The sequence below is a fragment of the Anolis carolinensis genome, chromosome 4, assembly GCF_035594765.1.
Source record: "Anolis carolinensis isolate JA03-04 chromosome 4, rAnoCar3.1.pri, whole genome shotgun sequence".
NCBI lineage: Eukaryota > Metazoa > Chordata > Lepidosauria > Squamata > Dactyloidae > Anolis > Anolis carolinensis.
Genome location: NC_085844.1, coordinates 56548721 through 56571803, shown reverse-complemented (window position 1 = coordinate 56571803; position 23083 = coordinate 56548721). Strand labels below are relative to the sequence as shown.

The following is a 23083-nucleotide window of genomic DNA, read 5'->3' as shown; positions in this document are numbered from 1 at the left end:
ATAATGATGTTAACAACAACAACTCAGGCTTCTCATTCCATAATTTTTGTAATTTGTCTCAAAAATGTGGTAAGCAAAGAAGTGAATTGTTTTCACATGACTAGTCATTTAGCCAAACTGATGTTAGATGTTTAATACAAAAGGCTGTTCTGAGTTCCATTGTAAGATACAATTCATTTGTTCCATGTGCTACTGATGCAGTCCTGTCACCTTCTGCCTTGCCAGATAAATACATGGGGAGAAACTGATATTACATCCTCTAGATTTCACATCCTGTTTTTAATGTGCTGCTGCCAACAGTTCCCTCCCTTTGTCATATAGGTCAGGAAAAGTGGTGAGGAGGGCACTTTTGCCATTGCATTCAGAACAGCAGCTTGAAGTACTTAATTCCATTCAGAACCTTTCTGAGCAAAGCTTCTGACATTCTGAATGTCCAAACACTTTTTCAGTTTTTAAACAGCTTTTAATGGAATTATAAATGCTATTGTAACATAGGCATGGGGTGAATCCATACTATAAAGTGATAGCAGTTTGATTTGGGTTTAATTTTTGGAAAATGGAAATCTCCATAACCTTTTGGAGGTTTTATGATCTTTGGAAAGGCATGACCTTGTGAGAAGTCACAATCTTTTCAAAAATGATGCCATAATGGTAAAAGCATAACCTCTTAGACTTTTAACCTTTTGGGAAAATGGCATTTGCCAGCATTCATGCAAGGCAATTAGGTTTCTCACCTGTTAAATTGATGTACCTAGCTATGTATTTGAATAGTTAGGAACAAAGATACGCCAGTGCACAAACATACATTTATTCTGCAGAGTTTCAAAAGTGTTCCTTTAGTTGCCCAAAAAACATCTATTATCCCTTAAAATATACTTGTTTTTAAATCATGCTCTCAAGAGACAAAAATAAGCACAAACTTCATGTATTCATCATAAACTTTGCTTATCAATCCAGTTACAAATATGATTTGAAGTACTTTCTCTGTGTAGGTAACACAGGGCATCTTTCTCAGAATCAATAGTCCAAACTCCAAAGCATCTCTCTGTTCTGAGAGTCTAATAGAGTCTGTGTCTAGTCTGAAAGTCCAATGAAGTCTCTAAGCATACTGTTCCTACAAAGTCTAAACTAAACTGTTTGCAAAATGGAGTCTGAGTGTGATGACTCATGGGCCTTGTAGTCCTGTTCCTAGTACTATTGTGGCAGACGAAGAGGAAAACATGGGGTTTTCGCCGGTTCAGCAAGAGCCGGAGTCCCTTCACCTGCAGGATGTTGATGTTTGCCCTCAAGAATTCAGCCAAACAGGCCTTGGGCAGAACTCCCCTCCGTTTCCCAGGAAGGAATCTTATTCTAGAGAAAGGGGACTCAGAGAAGCCCAACGGAGGAGTTTACGCATCGCTGCCAAACATCAAGCTGATTAGGCCTGCTTCCCTTGGGAAATTCTAAGGAGTCACACATCTGGACAGAGTTGGGTTTCGCTTCTCGTTCTCTAGGGAAAGAGTTCTGTTGGCGGGAAAACGAGACCCAATATAGGTGTTTGGCGCGAGGGATTCTTTGCGGAGTCAATTGATCACCTTCAGGAGAGAGATCGTGTGTGGACTTCGTACCCCAGTTCCTTGCTTCAAGCTTCAAGCCTTGCCCTGCCTCGCGGTTTTACCACGGACCCTGCTTCATGCTTCATGTTTTGCCTTGTCTCCAGTCACGGACCTAGTCAAGAATCAAGTTTATTTCCAGCCTTGTTGTCAAGCTTCATTGGACTCTAAGACTCTGTTATTTCCCCACACTATTGCTTGGCAAAGTGTGTGTTTCGGTCAAGTGGATTAAAACTTTGAACTCTAATATCATTTATTGGACAATACATTTTTGGACTATATTTGACCTCATCTGAAAGGTCTGCTTCTGAACTATATTCTTCACTTGTTTTTATTGATTTTATATATTTCTTTAATAAAGATATTAGATAGAGACTGGCCTCTGTGTAAGGTTATTGGTGCCCAGCAGCCAGGGACCTGACACTGAGCCCTGAACAAGCCCAGACCTGATCACATGATCTGCAGCCCCTCCCACAAAAGAGTTAAGGTAAAATTGCAAACCAATATATACATATACAATACAGAATGCGCCCTGAATTATATACATAACAAATAACTAGTGGACACTTGTAGAAGGTTGCTATTCCCAAGATTAATTGATATGGTTCACTTCTATGAAAATCAGGGATTTTTACTACAACAAAGTACTTCAGATTCTCTAGTACCCTCATCTAAACTACTGAACAAGCACCTTCTACCATATAATTATTTTCACAAAACCACAAATCTCAGGGCCATAGGATGAATTATGGCAATTAGATTGGTATTAAAGTGCTACAATTGTGCAGTGTGATGTGTGAATATATCCATGGAAAATCTAGAACAAGCAAAGTCAACAAGCTAAAATCAAGAAAGAAACACTACTTCAAATTGGTCATGAAAACATATAGAGTCTATGTAAATTATGCTTAAATAAAGTGTATAATGATAAAATCAACAAAATATGTCCTTAATTTGCCCAAATGAAGCCAGGGAAGGGGAATAATTGTAAATGTTTATAAAGGAGTTTGTAAAATCAGTGGAGGAAAACTTCATCCATGTGTCCTATTAAATACCTGTCTGGATACTTTATCTGTTAGACAACCACAGTTCCAGAGTTCTCCCCAATCTATTGTTCAGGTTTACAACTGCACATTTTATGTTGGCCAGGCATTTCTGTCTGTAACATTGGGAATATAAGTTTACTCATGGGAAGACACCTTTTATTAAAATGTATATATTAGTGGTCAGTCTTATAGCAGTATACAGTAACTTGGGAAGGTCCTTGATTGAAGGTATATAGTGAACATGAAAGAGACAGTATAGAGTAGTTGCTAGAGTGAGCTATGACTCTGGAGATCAGAATTCCCCGCTTGGCCATGGATGCCTTCTGGGTAACCTTGGGTGATTCACACACTCTCAGTCCCAGAAAACCATTGTGATAGGGACACCTTAGGGTTACCACACATTGGAAATGACCCAAAGGCACACAACAACGCAACAACACAAAAACACTTTGGATGATAGAACATTTGGAAAAATAACTGGGCTGATTCATTTTGTTTGGAACAGTAGCAGCTTTGAAGACCATCTGTTTGTTTGCATAAGTTTCAAATTGTGCAGAATTAGTGCCATGCTGAACAGTTCACTTCTCCTTAGTTTTACTTTAAGAACTATTATTACGTGGCCTTTGGCATGTTATCCCTTATCTTCTTTCTCTGAAGAACAACCAAGAACAACTCTTGTCTTCCAGGTCTACTTTATTGTAGAAGCCAAAAGAGTTGTCCAAGGTGCTGAATACTATCCCACATATGGCTTTAGTCCCTTGAATACCTCCTTCCAAGTCTGGAGTGAAATATGGGGAAGATTCACTACACCTTTAGCAAGTCTAGTCCTGCCTATTCATGCAAAACATTCAGATGTGGATGGCTCATGCTCAGTACAAGCTCAATTCTAGCAGGAGTGAAAGAAAGCAGTGTGACAATGATCATGTGAATGTCCCCTTTTGTTTCCCCTGTACTCATGCCCATTTCTTGAGAAGCGCAGAAGCTGTAGGAATCTCTACAGCTTAACATTATTTATTTCAGTCCTGTGGAGTAGCTTTAAAGCTGCTGTGAGCTCTTAATGGCCATTTTCCAAGGCAAAGAATTAAGAAGAAATAACAAAATGTTCCTGATTTAACATGTGACAGGATTTAACAGCCAGTACAGTAGCCCTGTGTCATGTTTTATATCGGCAGCTTCCTATTTGAAGGGCAGTTTGCTCTTCGCTAGTGTAAATAATAATGATGATGATGAACAAGGATCTTGGAGGTCCACATTTTGGTAGCCAACTGATTTTGGTTAGTATTTGGATGGAAGACTACCAATGAATTCCAGGTGTTGTAGGCTATATTTCAGAAGAAGGAAATGCCAAAGTACCTCTGAGTACTCCTTGCCTAAGAAAACTTCCTGCAATTCATTAGGTCCATGTAAGTCAACAGACAAACTGAAGGCACACACGTTTCGGAACAGGGCTCTGGAGAAGGTGGTGCTGGGTTTGGAAAAGAGATTGATGGGTACAACTACAGTTGCTTCTGTGTGATTTATAGCTGAGCTTTAACATTTCAGAGGTAAAAATATTGACTCAAGCATATATTTCCTGCTAGAGAAAGATTGACCTATAAGTTACATTGAAACTATTCTGCAGTGTCAAAAATCATCTTTCAGCCACTGTAAATGGAGACACTTCCTCTGCCTATATAGGCTGCCAGAGGCTAATTCAGCACTTTGTCAAGGTTAAAACAGCATGCATAAAGTGCCAGTGTTACTTGATAACTTACTGCCTACTTCTTTGGAGGATTTTGATGAGTAGGATTGGAGTGGGCAGGCACACCACACCTTTTGTTCTTGCATGCTTGCAAATTTAACTCCAGATCCTATTAAGGTAGTAGCTTAAACATTGCCAGAAGAGACAAAACATAGCAAATAAAAGATACAGGACAAGGGACAAATGAGGATAATACATGCATAAAATTTGCAAATCCCAAAGCCAGAGAAAGAGGGTGGGTTTCCACATTACCATTTCCCAGTCCATGGACTGTGCAATCCAGAAGTAACTGGCAATCACTACTAATTCACTGGGCTTTTTTCTTCAGTTATTTGTTAGCCAGTTTCTAGCACAATAAGTAGGTTTTGGGAGCTCAAAGAGGTAAAAGACTATTACTCTTCAGGGCATTTGGAGATTGACATTTCTCCTTAAAAATGTAGGTGAGTCTGAGGGTTTCAGGGACATGGAGAGCATAGAAAGTTTTGGATATATGGGGCACATTTTCTCCACTCCCGATAAAGAACCATATATGGTTGTTGTCTGCCTTCAAGTCATTCCCAACTTATGGTGACTCTATGTCAAACCTATCACATGGTTTTCTGGCAGAATCTTTTCAGAGGGGCTTTGCCATTGCTTTCTTCTGAGGCTAAGAGAGAGTGACTCATTCAGGGTCACCCAATTAGCTTCCATGGTCAAGTCAAATTTGAAAAATTGTCTCATATGAGATTTCTGGAAGCAAAGATCTGGAATGAAAAAGCAGAAGGCGGGAAATTGATTAAGGAATTATATTGCAATCTATTATATTTTATATTTCATAAACACAATGATGACTCCATTTCTGAAACTGCTCCAGGAATCCAGCCACATAAACTGAGCCTTGGCTCTTACCATCAGGAAGTTCTTCTTTATATTGTAGTTGTAGATCTTTTTTCTTGCAATTTGAATCTATTTACTCAGGTGCTGTACTGCTGGAGCAGTAGAAAATCATGCCAGGCTAATTTGATCTCTTTTTCGATAGAATTACAAGCTGAGTAGATGCAGGGAATGCTGTGGATGTAGTGTATCTGGATTTCAGTGAAGTGCAACCTTCGATAAGGTTCCCCATGACCAAATGTGGGCTAGGTAAAACTATGGTTAGCTGGATCTGTAATTGGTTAAGTGAATGAACCCAAAGGGTGCTTACCAATGCTTCTTCATCCTGGAAAGAAGTGACAAGTGGAGTGCTGCAGTGTTCGGTGCTGGGCCCGGTTCTGTTCAATATATTAATGACTTAGATGAGGGGTTAGAAGGCATGATCATCAAGTTTGCAGATGACACTAAATTGGGAGGGATAGCTAATACTCCAGAAGACAGGAGCAGAATTCAAAACTACCTTAACAGATTAGAGAGATGGGCCAAAATGAAGTTCAAAAGGGACAAATGCAAGATACTCCACTTAGACAGAAAAAATGAAATGCAAAGATACAGAATGGGGATGGCTGATTCGACAGTACATGTGAAAAGATCTTGGAGTCCTCATGGATGACAAGTTAAACATGAGCCAACAATGTGATATGGCAGCAAAAAAGCCAATTGAATTTTGGCATGTGTAAATAGGAGTCTAGTGTCTAGATCCAGGGAAGTCATGCTACCTCTCTATTCTGCCTTGATCAGACTACACCTGGAATCACACTGTGTCCAATTCTGGGCACCACAATTGAAGGGAGATGTTGACAAGCTGGAAAGTGTCCAGAGGAGGGTGACTAAAATGATTAAAGGTCTGGAGAACAAACCCTATGAGGAGTGGCTTAAAAAGCTGGGCATGTTTAGCCTGCAGAAGAGAAGGCTGAGAGGAGACATGATGGACATATATAAATATGTGCTCTGACTTACAAGAAGCACTCTTTGACTATCAAGCAAAAAGTGGGTGCTAGAAATAATATACGAAAGCTGACTGGCACAACCTGGGATCACAACCAGACACAGTAAAGACATCTGCCCTTGCGCTTTGCTGCTCTGCTGCTGAATACGCATAACCAGTATGGAACACATGTCACCACATTAAAACAGTGGATGTGGCTCATAATGAAACATGCCACACTATCACAGGATGTCTTCGCCCCACGCCACTGGAGCAATTATATTGCTTATCCAGTATTGCACCATCTGACATCCACCAGGAAGTAGCAACCAATAATGAAAGGACCAAGGCAGTGACATCTCCAGCCCATCCTCTGTTTGGATATTAGCCAGCACGCCAGCACCTTAAATCAAGAAACAGTTTTCTAAGATCTACAGAGATATTTGTAGGAACACCAAAGTAAGTGAGAGTCCAGAAGTGGCAGGTTAGAGCCAGGAACCTCAATCAGTGGCTGAGACCAGATGAGAAACTCACTCCTGGGCACACAGAAGACTGGGCGACTTGGAGGGCGCTGAACAGACTGTGTTCTGGCACCAAGAAATACAGAGCCAACCTTAAGAAATGGGGCCACAAAGTGGAGTCCACGACATGCGAGTGTGGAGAAGAACAAACCACAGACTACCTATTACAATGCAGCCTGAGCCCTGCCACATGCACAATGGTGGACCTTCTTATAGCAACACCAGAGGCACTCCAAGTGGCCAGCTACTGGTCAAAGGACATTTAGTATAATGCCAAGTTTTTAACTTTGTTTGTGTTTCTAAATACATTATAGAATCATAGAACCATAGAGTTGGAAGAGACCTCCCGGGCCATCCAGTCCAACCCCCTGCAAGAAGCAGGAAAATCTAATTCAAAGTACCCCTGACAGATGGCCATCCAGCTTCTGCTTAAAAGCCTCCAAAGATGGAACCTCCATCACAGTCCGGGGGAAGAGAGTTCCACTGCCAAACAGCTCTCACAGTGAGGAAGTTCTTCCTAATGTTCAGGTGGAATCTCCTTTCCTGAAGTTTGAAGCCATTGTTCCGTGTCCAGAGCAGCAGGGCAGCAGAAAACAAGCTTGCTCCCTCCTCCCTATGACTTCACCTCACATATTTATACATGGCCATCATGACTCCTCTAAGCCTCCTCCTCTACAGGCTAAACATAATAATAATAATAATAATAATAATAATAATAATAATAATAATAAAACTTTATTTATACCCCGCCACCATCTCCCCAATGGGGACTCGGGGCGGCTTACATGGGGCCATGCCCGGGAAAAATACAATATAACACAATATAAAAACAACATATCATAATACAATTACAACAATACAATAAAGAATCATATACAGTACAACACAAAATCCAAAGAGCAGTATAACAGGGCAGGCCGCACTGACACTCAGTTAAAACTCGGGGTGAGAAAAGGATAAGAAAAAGGATAAGAATAAAACCACAGGGAACTAGGAAAAGATAGCAGACAGTCTAGAGGATAAATAATGGGGGCGTAACAAAAGCATGTAACAGTTACTCTCCGAAAGCACATCGGAAGAGCCATGTTTTTAGATCTTTCCTAAAGTCTGAAAGAGTGGGGGCTTGCCTGATTTCAATGGGCAATGAGTTCCATAAACGGGGGGCCACAGCAGAAAAGGCCCTCTCCCTAGTTCCTACAAGGCGGGTCTGGGATAAAGGCAGTGGCGACATGCCCAGCTGTTTAAGCCGCTCCTCATAGGGCTTGTTCTCCAGACCCTTAATCATTTTAGTCGCCCTCCTCTGGACGCTTTCCAGCTTGTCAACATCTCCCTTCAACTGTGGTGCCCAAAATTGGACACAGTATTCCAGGTGTGGCCTGACCAAGGCAGAATAGAGGGGGAGCATGACTTCCCTGGATCTAAACGTTATGCCCCTATTTATGTAGGCCAGAATCCCATTTACTTTTTTCGCCGCTGCATCACATTGTAGGCTCATGTTTAACTTGTTGTCCACGAGGACTCCAAGATCTTTTTCACATGTACTGCTGTCAAGCCAGGCGTCCCCCATTCTGTATCTTTGCATTTCATTTTTTCTGCTGAAGTGAAGTATCTTGCATTTGTCCCTGTTGAACTTCATTTTGTTAGTTTTGACCCATCTCTCTAGTCTGTTAAGATCGTTTTGGATTCTGCTCCTGTCTTCTGGAGTGTTAGCTATCCCTCCCAGTTTGGTGTCATCTGCAAACTTGATGATCGTGCCTTCTAACCCTTCGTCTAAGTTGTTAATAAAGATGTTGAACAGAACCGGGCCCAGGACGGAACCCTGCGGCACTCCACTTGACACTTCTTTCCAGGATGAAGAAGACGCATTGGTGAGCACCCTTTGGGTTCGTTCGCTTAGCCAATTATAGATCCACCTGACCGTAGTTTTGCCTAGCCCACATTTGACTAGCTTGTTTGCCAGAAGGTCATGGGGCACCTTGTCGAAGGCCTTACTGAAATCCAGATAGGCTACATCCACGGCATTCTCTGCATCTAACTCTATTGAAAAAAGAGATCAGATTAGTCTGGCATACATTACAACAGTACCCTAGGTTCGCTTCTGACACGATAAATAAGTAAATAGATGCACTTTTCATCCAGATTGCTCTTTTTTTCTGCCCATCTCTCCTGTAATAGAATGAATGCTGTTTGAACACCACTTGCAGGCCCAAAGCTATGAAATGATGGTTGTTGTAGTTCGACAAGCTTTTAGCTTTCTCTTCCTAAGAGCGCCAACTCCCAGGATTGAGCCAGGGCAGAGTTAAAGCGGGATCATGCGGCATTCATTCTAAATGTGGATGCACTTTTGGATCCGCCTGCGAGGTTGGCGGCCGAGCAGTAGGGGGTGCATCGGCTTCTTCTTCTTCTTCTCCCTCCTCCTCCTTTCCTTTCCCTTTCGGTGCCCTTCGGGCCAATCGGCAGAACACAAAGGAGGAGCGGAGGGAGGCTGGACGAGTCTGGTTCCTCTTTGCCGCCAGAAGAAGAAGAAGCCTTGGATGCCGCCGGGGATGGCAGCGGAGGGAAGGAGAGGAGGAGGAGGAAGAGGGGCCCCTTTGGCAGCCCTGGCTGGGCTTCTCTTTCCCCTTTGGCCCGGCTTCCTCGTCCCCTCCGTGGGCGCCCAGCAGGCTCCTTCCCTGGACTTTGGACCGGGCACCAGCAGCAGCCTCCAGCCGCCTTACTTCAACCTGGCCGAGACGGCGGGCATTTGGGCCACAGCCACCTGCGGGCAGGACGAGGGGGGGAAGCCCCGCGCGGAGCTCTATTGCAAGCTGGTGGGGGGGCCCGCCGCTTTCCCCGCCGGAAAGACCATCCAGGTGAGCCAAACCCCATCATCCCCCCATCATCTCCCCTCTCCGGGGTACACTTCCACTGTAGAATGAACGCATCTTGGCACCGCTTGAACTGCCATGGCTCAGGGCGAGGGAAGCACTGAGTCCGGCAAAGCATCTCTGCCAAAGAGTGCCGGCGCTTCACCAAAGCGCATCTCCCCTTCTTCCATAGCATTGAGTTCAACTGGTGTCAGGCTGCACTCATTTCACAGTGACTGACTTCAGGGTATCTGATTGAGCTGTGACTTTTCCTCTCACAGGTCCCTTCTATGCTGCTATATAATCCAGATTATCAAATCAGATAATAATAATAATAATAATAATAATAATACACTTTATTTATATTCCTCTCTATCTCCGTGGAGGGACTCAGAGCTGATTACAGAACACATATGACGCAAACATTCAGTGCCATTTATACAACCACATGCAATACACTCAAAGGCAATGCTCGACTTCTGGTCATGGGGAGGTGCTCTTGTTCTATTTTTCCATGCCTAGGAGCCCCGGTGGTGAAGTGTGTTAAAGCACTGAGCTGCTGAACTTTCAGATCGAAAGGTCTCAAGTTCAAATCCCGGGAGCAGAGTGAGCGGCCGCTGTTAGCTCCAGCTTCTGCCAACCTAGCAGTTCGAAAACATGCCAATGTGAGTAGATCAATAGGTACCGCTCCAGCGGGAAGATAACGGCGCTCCATTCAGTCATGCCGGCCACATGACCTTGGAGGTGTCTACGGACAAAAGTTTTCCCCTGACGTTAAGTCCAGTCGTGTCCGACTCTGGGGGGTTGGTGCTCACCTCCATTTCTAAGCCGAAGAGCCAGCATTGTCCATAGACACCTCCAAGGTCATGTGGCCGGCATGACTGCATGGAATGCCATTACCTTCCTGCCAGAGCAGTACCTATTGATCTACTCACATTTGCATGTTTTCAAACTGCTAGGTTGGCAGAAGCTGGAGCTAACAGTGGGCACTCACTCCGCTCCCAGGATTTGAACCTGGGACCTTTTGGTCTGCAAGTTCAGCAGCTCAGCACTTTAACACACTGTGCTATCAGGGGCCCCTATGACTACACTACATAATACAATTTTTGTTCCTAGGTTATAAATGTAATTTCTTAATTGGTTCTGTCATAAAAACATGTAAAAAGTTTATTAAACTGCAAAAAGGTTAGTTTTGCTGGACATCCTACAGTATGTTTTGCTATAGTTTTTCAATGACTATCTCATCAGTTCTCAACACAACATAGTTTGTGGCAGCCACAAAAACAAAGTTTCAGGAGTGTAACAACTACTTTCAAAGTAAGTACCACACAACTGAACAGGAAATAACACTTTCAAACCAGGAACAGAAAATGTTTCACATTTTGTTACATAGTGTTATTTATGTGAGGTGCTGTAGTGTTTGCTAGTCTGGTTTTGGAAGCTCAGTAAAGTCAATGTAAAGTCAAGGACATGGATGGAAAGGGTGCTTGTAGGCTAGATTTCAGAGGAAGGAAGGGACAAACTACCTCTGAGTCTCCCTTGCCTAAGAAAATCCTATGAAATGCATGAGATTACCTTAAGTCAACAGGTGACTTGAAAGCACACATAACATCACATTCTCCTCAACTTTAGGTTTGGTCAGGCATGGGCAAAGCTTAAGCAGCTGAGGGGGAAAAGCAAAGAGCCTGCGGCTGTTAGGAATTGTAGGAGTTGAAGTCCAAAACACCTGGAGGGCTGAAGTTTGCCCATGCCTTGGTTAGATCCTCTAGCCACCTTCTCACTGTTTCCAGTGCCTTTACCCACATTCATAATGGGCATTCTAATCCAAGATAATGTTGGTTGCATCTGAACTGTAGAACAGTGGCTTTCAACCTGGGGTACCCAGATATTTTTGTCCTACAACTCCCAGAAATCCCAGCCAGTTTACCAGCTGTTAGGATTTCTGGAAGTTGAAGGTCACAAACATCTAGGGACCCCAGATTGAGAACCATTGCTGTAGAATTAATCATGTTTGACACCATGTTAACTGCCATGGCTTGATGCTGTGGAATCCTGGATATGTAGTTTGGTGAGGCACCATCACTTTTTGGTAGAGAAGGCTTATAAAACTAGAACTCCCATGATTCGATATCATCTAACCATGGCAATTAAAGTGGTATCAAACTGCATTAATTTACATGGTGTTCCAGTAGCATTATTAGACTTGGGTCTAAACAGCCCTGGGACCTAAATCCAACAGATGTAGTTTCCTTGATTCAGAGAGCCGCACTAGTTACATTCTTGTTTGTTCTGAGTAAATTAAAAGCAAAGACCCATGTTTCAACAACAACAACAACAACAACAACAAGAACATTTTGGCACTCCGGTTTCAGTCTTGTAGTGGATGTGTCCTGGACATTTGACTTGGATTCCAAGTGAAGAGGATGCAGCCATGGTGTCTGGCAATCTTATAAACTGAAGGGTTTTTAATCCTGGATTAATTTACTCGTGTCCTAACTGCCTTGCTCTGCTCACAATCTAGTTTTCTAATTCTTAACATTTTGGGGGTCACAGATCCCCTTTCAGAATTGACACCCCCCCCCCCTGCTCAGAAAAATGCAGACATAATAAACAGATGCAGACAAAAAAAGGTGCATACTTTATTTTGGCATTTAAAATTGATTTCTTTGACTCAGTTTAGTCCAGTGAACAGTTGATTTCTCTGATTCTTAACCCCTTTTCTGGCTAGGCATCTGGAGTTATAGCCAAGACATGTGAAGGGCACCAAATTGGGGAAGGTGTTTTTGGTATAGCAGTACTGCAGAATAATCTAATATACATGGTGTCAACTCAAAGAAAAGTGTTTCAACACACTGTGGGATTTTCCAAGTGCAGATGTAACCATCACAATCTGACACTTAACTTAAGTAGTTTCTTTCATTCTTGTTCAAAGCTTCTGGACAAGAATAAATTAAATCATATACTTGATCCGATATTTCAGGGGAAGGAAGTGATGAATCTGGCAGCCCATTTATTTTTATATCTGTATGTAACATTTAATGGTGGCTACTGCTAAAGGAATATTCAAAAGACAACACTTTAAGGGCTGGGTTGAAGAAAATACACTCCCCTGAGGTGTTTTGGCAGTAACTTGTAGGATCTTGCCTGTCTAGAGACAGGAAAGAGTAAATCTGAACCAAAAATATCAATTCTATGGTGCACCACTAGTTCCTCCTATATCTGAAAATGGTCTGTGTGAATGTGTTGAAGATGGGTTGCTGAGACTATTCAGAGCCAACCTGTTCATCATGTCATGTCATGTCATGTCACCATTCATTTTTAACTCATTCTGAATGTTAATACTAATTTTAGATTAGTATATATTTATATGTGCAGTCTTGGCTTACCTTTTGCTTCTGAGTACATCAACAAAAGAACATCATTGGCAAATGTAAAAACAGGTGAAAAATAGATTTGCACTATTAAGCTTAATTCACCAGGAACTAGATGATCTCTGGACTGAAGCCAGGAACACTGCGAGAGAAGAATCCAGAAAGACACTGTCTGTAGCCTAAAAGAAAGACAAACTTTAATGGATGACAAATCAAACTCCTTGAGCAGTCAAGGACAAAAGTGAAGGCTGACAGGAATCAAACCAGAACTCTGAATGGAACTGTTCAACTATTTGTGTTCAGTGATAAGGAAAACTACTATAATAATCAATGCAAGAAATAGAAGTTGACAACAAAAAAAGAGAGAACAAGAGACTTTTTCAACAAGAACCAAGAAATCAAAGGGAAGTTTAAACCAAGAGTGGGGATGCTCTACACCCAGCAGGGGAACATCAAGTACAAACAGAAAGACAATGGAGAGAATAAGCTGAAGAACTATATAAAAGAGATGAAAAGATGATAGATTCACTTTTTAAAAAACCATATGAAGACAGACCTCCATTACTGAAAAGCAAAATACAAAGTGCAATGATGGAACTTGAAGGAAATAAATCACCAGGAACTGATGACATACCAATAGAATTGCTTCATTCGATAGATATGGCAAAAAGCTCATCCTATCATCCTATCTGTTTAACTTGTGTCCTGAAAATATCATGTGGATTAGATTTTTGTGTGAAATGTGGACAAAAGAACATCAACAATTTTAAGATACGCAGATAACACTGTACTACTAGCAGAAAAATGCAAAGGTGTCATCAAGGCCAGACCCGAGTTCAAACAAGAAATGAGCAAATGGTTCAAGTCCAAGCACAGAATCCAGCTGAAAGGCAACAATAGCAGGAAATCACACCTGAGTAGCCAATAGTCTGTTCCAAGTTCCAAAACCGATTCCAACAGAGCCTACAGTCATAGAATAATCTACAAATCCAAATGCCAGAGTACAAGAGACAGTCCAGAGATTACCAACAGGTAACGGCAGAGCTCCAAACACTGAAGTTGCTGCCAGCAACAAGGTGCCACACTTGAGCACCTTTTATGCGAGCATCTCCGGTGTTGCCTATTGCTAGCTCATTTCTCTGTTAGCCTGGAGGACCTGCAAAGTTGAGCCTTCTCCCTTTGCAGATCCAAAAGACCTGGAACACTTAATCTTTCCTATGCCTGCTCAGATGAAGTTGCTTTTACTTGCTCTGCAGGCTGAAGAGTGGTAGCTTCCTCCATAGGCTCTTCTTCCAAGCTCCAGCTCAAATGCTGGCTGGCCCTTCAAACGATACCTCCTCATCCTTGCAGTCAGAGTTATCCACAATAAAAGGCTTGGAATAATTATTGGATTGCAAAGGCAGGTTACAGCTGAACTTTAAAAATAATTGCCATATGTAAGCCGCCTTGAGCCCCCTTCGGGATAGAGAAAGGCGGGGTATAAATTGGGTACTACCCTACTCAGAAAAAACAATTAGGATTTGTAGGCTGGTTAAGCAGGTTAACAGAAAAGGTAGAAACTGACTTTCTCATCTTTTCACCCTGCATAGAAACCTAATGTGATGTTATAGGGATTTCATCTCCCTTTATCTGTGGACATCATAGAAGTGATGTTCTGTACCTTTCCATTAAAACAATTCAGGCTAGTAATTTGGAGAGTTTAGATAGATGGCCCCTTTGTCATATAAATGAAAACAGAACACAACCTGTGCATTAACCCAGAAGTATTGTTGCTGTGGTACTGTTTCTTTTGTCCATTTTTAAAATGTAAGAATTGTGCTTTAATTGTGAGTCTAGTATATGTTTTAATCAGTGTGAGAATAACACATAATAGGAAAATTCATTTTATTTAATGTTTATTTTACAGATTCTGGGCAAAAGGTCAACTGTGATGTGTTTCTGATCCATGTTCCTGGAAAGATTACTGACAGATTTGCCCTGGCACAAGGAACTATGCTGGGTTGCTTACAGTATTTGTATAAATGTGCATTCAACAACAGCGTCCCTCTCTCCATTTTCTAACAAAGCCTCATTGAGACTCATAGCAGGAATACCAAGGCATCATTTTTGGTTCAAAAGAGGTGCCAAATTATTTCAAAGGGCTGGGAAAACCACCTCTAGAAAATTTGACAACAGCACAGTGCTCATATTATCACATTGTTCTCTGTTTACTCTTAGGTTCAAATGAATTTGAAGTTACAACTTAAGAAAGTCAATTTTTACAATTAGAATTGCATAAAAAATAGATACTGAATATTAAATAGCATTAATATATAACTTTGTATATTAATGTGCTCACTATAGCAGGACGGAAGAGGGAAAGTACATATTTTAGAAATTTCTAAGGCTGGTATTGGTATGACATTTCCTGAGATGCTGTTTTGAAAGCATGTCCATTTAAAATTTGTTATAGATGTTTCAGAAATGTGAATTTAATTTCACTTTTAAGAAAAGAATATTTAATGCAAATCTTTAATAAACAAGAACATCTAGAAAGGCTCACAGTCCTTGGTCAATCTGGAAAATAAATTGCTTGAGATTCTCAGAATTCCCAGATTTCTTCCAGAGTTTTAGTATAAAGGTCACTTCCAAAAAAGGATAAAGGCATACACTTGTGAAGTTATTTGTATGACTCCTACCACTCTGCCTTAACCAGTGATAGCATATTTGCATAGATCAGATAATGGGGACCTCTGACATGTGGTTTCCTTCCATGTATTTCCCACCTGGCCTGCAAACAGCTTCTACTGTTATCTCTGCTGAGCGTTTAGAGATAAAAAGTAGGGAAATTTTTAAAAGATTAGGAACATTGTCTCACCGGCCTGCAGTCTTATTGCAATTGCCTTAGTTAAGGGAACAGAAATATTGCACATCTCTGCAGTAGCGCTATGGCATTACTTTGGCAATCAAATGTTTTGCATCTATAACCTTGCCTTCCTGCCCTATATCTTCCCAGATATGCATATTGGAGTTTTTTTAAAACTGTAATTATTTAGTGATCACAGTTTAATGAAAAATAAAAAGGAAAAAGGGAACAGCAGCAAGGGAAATATGGGGAGCAGGGGAGAGGAAGAAAATCATGCTCGACAAGTGCAGCAAAAGAGACTTATTACATAGAAGACTGTAACAGAAAGGCAGCAATGTCAGAGCCATTTGTGGGTTTCATCTATCCATGAAAAGATGCACAAATGAAATACAAAGCAGTTATAGGTTGAATACAATGTTTTTCAATAAGTACTGGTCGAAACATATTAATATAATGCTGCAATCCTGCTTTGCAGCCTGATGCAATAAAGTCCTAGGACAGTATTGCTTGTCAATTGCCTGTATTTGGAGGTAGGGGGATGTGTTGCACAGGCATTTAAGTTTACTTTTTCGTTCAGGATTGGGATAAAATTATATACATACTGATTTGGCGATAAACTCAAATGAATTCTTAGATTTGATTAGACATTCATATAATTGGGAAGTCCACATGGGAGAAGATAACTCTAGCGAGGGAAGGGAGTGGGGTTTCTTTCACCATCAAATGTAATGTGCAACTCCATTTTGGCTTAGCAATTTAGCCAAAAAAGATGTGCATTACATTTGAGTAAATACAGTATATGCTTTACAAGGTGGCTCTATACAGAGACTATATGATGCTTTATTTTTTAAATGAGAATCTTGCTGTATATTATTCATACTCCTAAAAACTCAAAGGCATAAGGATATTGAGGTAAAAAATACAAGTGGAACTACTTTGCTGAATTCCAGCCGAAATCTAGACCATGTTCCCAATCTCCTGAAATTGAGATATGAATACTGTACTAGACAGGCAACAGTATTCAGCAGGTTGTGCCAATGAGAAGCAGAGGGAAAGGTTTTATCCAACAACTTATTTTTTTAGCTGCCATCTTTATTGGCAGCTCTTGTGGAATGTACTTTAAATAACTGAAATGCTTGTTATTTGAGAGGAATTCTTCGATGTATGTTAGAAACATTATTAAACATTGTCCTCAGAATTCCAGGTGACCTAGTTAAGTGGAAATACCTCTTCTACTGTCAAATCTTTGAGATTAAAGTGAAATAAAGGTAGGGCAAGACCTCCTCCCCATTTATTACTCTACTTTCCACCTAAAATTCTAAGCCTTGTTTTCTCTCTTTCTGCTTGCATTTTTTAAATCCAGACAAAGTCACAGCAAGTGTAATCACAGTGTTATAAATACAGAGAGCAAAATTGCCCTTGATTTGTTATAATGTCTGACTCACCTAATAATGCACAACTGCAACACAAACCTGTTAAGTATAGATAAGAAGGCAAAGAGTTATATGAAAGCTTTTGATACAACTGTTCCACCCATTACATTTTTCCTAGTTCATTACGTCTTGTTGAACAGGAACCAATTAAGAGACAAAATCTGTAAAAAGCTCTCTATGAGGCATGAAATCGGCTTGTTGTTGTTGTTGTTGTTGTTGTTGTGTGGTTTCAAGTAGCTTCCAACATATGATGACACTTTTCTTGGTAAGATTTGTTGAGAGCTGGGAGGTTTGACTCTATGAGGCTGAGAGTGTGACTTGCACTGTTGGAAATAACATCCTTCTTCAAGCCTCCACTAGTTACTAGTTTTGTATATGATTTTATTTTCTTATTGTATTGTATATGTATGTTTTGGTATGCAGCTTTCGTTTTACTCTGTGTTTCTTGAGATTGTGGGAGGGGCTGCAGATCACATGATCAGATCTGGGACTGCTCAGAGCTCAGACTCTATTTTATAAGACAGAGACGCTATTAGACTATGGACTGTTAAGAGCAAACTCATGTTGCTGTTGATTATAAGAAAGGGGCCCTGTGTATCTGCACAGAAAAACCACTTCAAATCTATCTGTGATTGGATTGACAAGTTATGTACATGTATGCTGAATACATGAACGTTGTGAGTAAACTAGAAATGTTTTAATGAAATCTACTTTATTTTTGTTTCTCGAGAACATGATATAGAAACAAGATCTTTTATGGGAGAGTAGATGTTTTGGGCACTGAAAGAATACCTTTGAAACTGCTGTTTTTGTGCATTGACATAATCTCTGTTCATAACAGATCAGAGACAACCAAGTTATCAGTCTAACAATTGAAAATCAAATTGCCTTGCATAAGTACATGTGGTTATATTCCACTGAAGAGAAGATTTTACTCAAACGAGTTCTCTGGAAGATCCTACTTTTATAAAATATTATGATTTTCAAATGGTTGTGAATACCATTATTCTCCAAAAAGGTTATGGAGATTCTGGTTTTCCAGAAGGTTATGATCTCTAAAAAGGTAATGCCTTTCCAAAATGCACAAGGTCACCCAGTAGATTAACATAATTGAGTGGAGATTCAACCATGGTATCAAAAATCCTATGCTCAAGCCACTTACCTTTTTTCATAACTGTTTCCTTTTGTAACATATAAGTAAACTTTGAGGGAGTATTTTGGCCATATTTTGGCCATGGGGAAGAACATTGTTAGATAATGCAACACTGAATTAACATAAGGAGATACAGTTTTTAATTTTACTTACAAGTGTTTGTATAGGAGAATGGAAACAACTCCAGTGAGTTACCTTTATTCTTCAACTGTTCTCTTTGCTTCTTGGAGCGTCACAGAAGAAATAGCACTGAACCGCTCCTTGATCTTTCAGTAGCAATTGAAAACAACCTTTTAATTGTCATGTTCAAACTGTCTCAGACCTCTGTTTTTTTTTGTTTGTTTGTTTGTTTTTTTTGTTTCTCTTTCAGGGCCAGTTCTGTGATTATTGTAATGCTGCCGATCCAAAGAAAGCTCACCCAGTAACCAATGCTATAGATGGGACCGAGCGCTGGTGGCAAAGTCCGTCTCTCTCCTTAGGTCTGAAGTATGATGAAGTCGATGTTACTTTAGATCTAGGACAGGTAAGCAAATGATCCCTCCCTGGCTGTGATCATTTTCTTTGTGGTCTATAAAGTATGTAAGACGGGAGCTGTTTTGTGCTGATAGTGATTACTGTCTTTCTGTACAAGCTATATTTGATAAAGGATATTCTAAAAGAGTAAAATAACCAAGCTATATTTAAACCCATTGGATTTAATACAGCCTCAGAGGGTCTAGTTATGACAGCAGGCCCCAAGAAGAGCATCCTCTTGCTTAGGAAAATATCTCAGTTGTCAGAAGAGGTTGGTGCCAAAACATGTTATCATCTACTGCATCCTTCAGTTAGACTTGCACTGTTAGTCCTGAAACTGAAATTGTGTATTTTTATGGAAGTGCTAGATCATGAATCTCATGTTCATTTGGAATCTGGCAATGTTTTATATTTACTGATGCTCTATGTCAACTCTTATTATGCACTTTTGGTTTGGGTCTGATGCACCCAGTTTCCAAAATGGGGCAGTGAGCAGTCATGCCACTAAACTTTTTCATCCTGATGATATAAATCCATACAAATATCTGTAGTGTTAAGGGGGAAAATCATGTAAGCTGTAAAGTCACATTTTAAAACAATTCCTGATAGTTACAGTTGCATATGGGGAGCATAGTGTTACAGAGTTACATTTTTTTAAAAGCAGGTTTTTTCGTGTCAGGAGGAACTTAAGAAACTGCAAGTTGCTTCTGGTGTGAGAGAATTGGCCGTCTGCAAGGACGTTGCCCAGGGAACACTCAGATATTTGATGTTTTACCATCCTGTGGGAGGATTCTCTCATGTCCCCACATGGGGAGCTAGAGCTGACCCTGCTCCCTGGATTCGAACCGCTGACATTTTGGTCAGCAGTCCTGCCGGCACAGTGATATATCTTTTTATTGTTTAAATGTAACCAAATAATGACTTCTTATTTGGTTACTTTTTTATTTTGTAATGCAAAACAAACCTTGGTGATGAGGCTCTACAAAAGAAACCAATAGTAATCCAAATTTACTACAGTGAAAGGGCAAAATTATTCTATAATTTTCCCTAAGGGTTGAGGATTCTTTAAAAAATCAAGAGATGATACACAGGGGATTGCAGTTGGACCAGGGAATCAATCATCTGTTGAGACCAAACTAAGAGATTTCATCCAGCCACTTTTCTAGAAAGTCCTTGGACCATCAAGATTGACTTTTGGGGGGAACAAGCGGGCAGAGTGGAGACAATAAACAGAACACACTAGAATAAATGGATGGAAATAATTAAGGTCATAGCTCTTAGCTAAACATTAGGGGAAATGAATGGGTAGAGCTGTTCAGAAATGAAAATCACTTCTCAGGCAGAGTTTCCTTCTCTGGAAGTATTGAACCAGATACTGTTTGTTTCTCAGCTCTTGTTCATTTGTTTTAGATTGGAATGCCTCTCTAAATGCTTAATTATTGTCAATAAGAGTTCTTAGATAAAGTATATAGAGTTTCCCCCCGCATCCTATCGCTTTTGGCTCCCTCCTTCCCCCAAGGATTCAACTGTGGAAAGGTGCACAGAGTGTTTCCTTTCCAGCCCATCTTTACTCAGAGAGAAGAGGAAGGTGGTATAAAAGCAAAAGGCAGAGAGAAAGAAATGTAGAATTCTTTTGGTTTCTGGGAAACCTTATAGCAACAGACAAGCCTCTAGCCATGGTCGATGGCATTTTCCACATTCCTGGCAGGTTGATGAAATCCCACTTGGCAACATCTCTAAGAGGTTGCTATACCTTGGCTCCCACCATAGACTGCAATGTAGCTTGTGGGTCATACATGCACAGCTAATGGTAGAAAAATTGCCCCTGTGTTTTGGCCACCATATGTGCAGGTTGGCAGTATCCTTCACTTTGGGTCTCAATTAACAGAGAAAAATCAAGTATAAATAAATAAATACATACATACATACATAAATCTATCATCATAATAGCTGTTGTTATACTCCATATCAAGTACAGGTAGTCCTCAAGTTATGAACACGATAGTTTCTGTAGAATTGTTCTTAAGTTGGATTTGTATGTAAGTTGAAACTTTTTAAAGTTTAACTCCAACCATATATATAGGCTTTGGATAGCATAGGAAGGAATTAACACCCCTGTGGTGTTTGTTTTCCTGTCTGTACCCTTGTTCAGAAGATTTAACCTCACTTTCTGTCCCCGTGAGAATTGGATTTTGAAAAAATTGGCTTATTGTGAAAACAAGAATTGGTGAAAAAGCTTCAGTGGAGACAACTTTCCCCATGATAACTCTTCTAGGAGGGAATTTCCCTTCCTAGAGGAAGATTTCTTTCACTTCCTATTGTCTCACCCCATTCTTAACTGTCAGTCATTTGTAAGTCAGATGTTTGTAACTCACAGACTGCTTGTACTGAAAGCTGATTCTTTATGACCTAAGGTCTTGATAGCCTAAGAGAATGTTAACTCTAGTCTTCTTCATGAAGCAAAGCAGTTGAAGTCCTTTCACAAGTAGATTCAACTTCGTAGGCATAGTGTGGATTATTATTTGCAGTATGCCATCCCTTTTTGCAAATTGTAAATTCCCAATCATCACTGGACTCTGGGCCTCAAGAACTTCTCCATTAATGAGTTCAGCCCTTGGAATGAAAGAACCTCTCCACTCTTAAGTAACATCAAGCTACAGCTATAAAATAAAGTAATTCAAGATTGTTCCAAATGTACCATGGAAGATCACTAAACAAAAGAACCCCTACAAATACAACATAAAGTAAATGTTTAAAAAACTAAATCACAGCTTATTAATTGATTAATACAATATGACCCCCATGACTGAAGTTCTGGTTCCCATAGTTTCTTGCATCTGACAAAATATGTTATCTCAAGGTATTTTCTAGATTCTATGGTCTGCTTCTGCTAGAAATTGAGTATAAAGGTGTGCTGAAGGACCTAGGTCCTCTAGTGTGGACTATAGTATGCTTCTACCAGATGTTATAGGAGCCCCTGGTAGCACAATAGGTTAAGCCCTTGTGCCAGCAGGACTGCTGACTTGAAAGTTGGGTTGCTGACCTGAAGGTTGCTGGTTTGAATCCAATCCGGGGAAAGCGCAGATGAGCTCGCTCTGTTAGCTCCAGCCCCCCATACGGGGACATGAGAGAAACCTCTCACAAGGATGGTAAAACATTAAAAACATCCGGGTGTCCTCTGGGCAACGTCCTTGCAGATGGCCAATTCTCTCACACCAGAAGTGACTTGCAGTTTCTCAAGTTGAGACTGACAAGAAAAAAACAAAAGCAAAACAACCAGATGTTATTTGTTCAATAAGGTTCAATATTATCCATGGTTTTGTGTATCCACAGGAGGTCATGGAACGTATCACTCATGGGTTCAGGTGTGTACTATATGGTCAGCCCTCCATATTAGCTGGTTTTGGCACACAGGACCCCCCTGAAAGTGGAAAAAACACAAATAAAAACTTTTAAACCTGAGAAACCACCTCTCTAGGAATCCCTAGGTCCTTCAGCACAATTTTGCTGGAGGTTTATAGAATTGCACTGGAAGATGTACAAATGCCTAGAAAAGTGTTTTCTCAAGGACTATCTATGTCCGTTAGTGCAACTCTGTGGTTGACTCACAGTGGAAGTTGACTATATTGTTAAGCTGAAGGACCTAGAGGTTCATACAGAGAATGAACCTGCAAATGTGGACGTCCAACTGTAATTAAGAATAAAGCCAAAAAATCAGGGCAGCTGCAAAAATTCATTGGGTTGAAACTAGGTTTAGTCATATTTTGAGAACCCATTCAAATCAAGAGATTAAATTGGTGACATCTGACTTGAAACCTTTTGTCAGGTCTTCGCCATTAATGATTAAGTCTTAAACCTACAAATGGTTTCTTCCGGAGCACTAATGACAAAAGAGCTTTGGGAGTGGGAGAGATCTTCCCACCCAAAATGCCTCTCCCTGTTCCCAGTTATTCTTGCCTTTGCTGTTCTTGTAGAATCTGCATCGGTGTCTATCCAGTTTGTTCAAGGAATTGTGTTAAGCATGCTGTTTTTTCATTTCTCTCATGCTAGATCAAATATGTTCTGCATTGTTGAAATTTGTGCACTTCATGATAAAATGGCCAATAAAATATGCACAATTAGAGGAAAGGGGTTTCAAAATCCAAAGCAAACACTTTTCATGTTTAGTGTTCCTCCTATTCT

The 23083-nt window shown here is 40.6% G+C and overlaps 1 protein-coding gene across 1 annotated transcript in view; it reads left to right on the top strand.

Moving 5' to 3' along the window:
- The first annotated feature begins 9188 nt into the window (after positions 1 to 9188).
- lama3 (laminin subunit alpha 3) overlaps positions 9189 to 23083 on the top strand; it is a 163549-nt gene continuing 149654 nt past the window's right edge. Inside the window, exons 1-2 of the mRNA XM_016992892.2 lie at positions 9189 to 9592; positions 18759 to 18911. Coding sequence (XP_016848381.2) covers positions 9275 to 9592; positions 18759 to 18911 — 471 coding nt within the window. The 5' untranslated portion in view covers positions 9189 to 9274. The remainder of the gene's footprint in view (positions 9593 to 18758; positions 18912 to 23083) is intronic.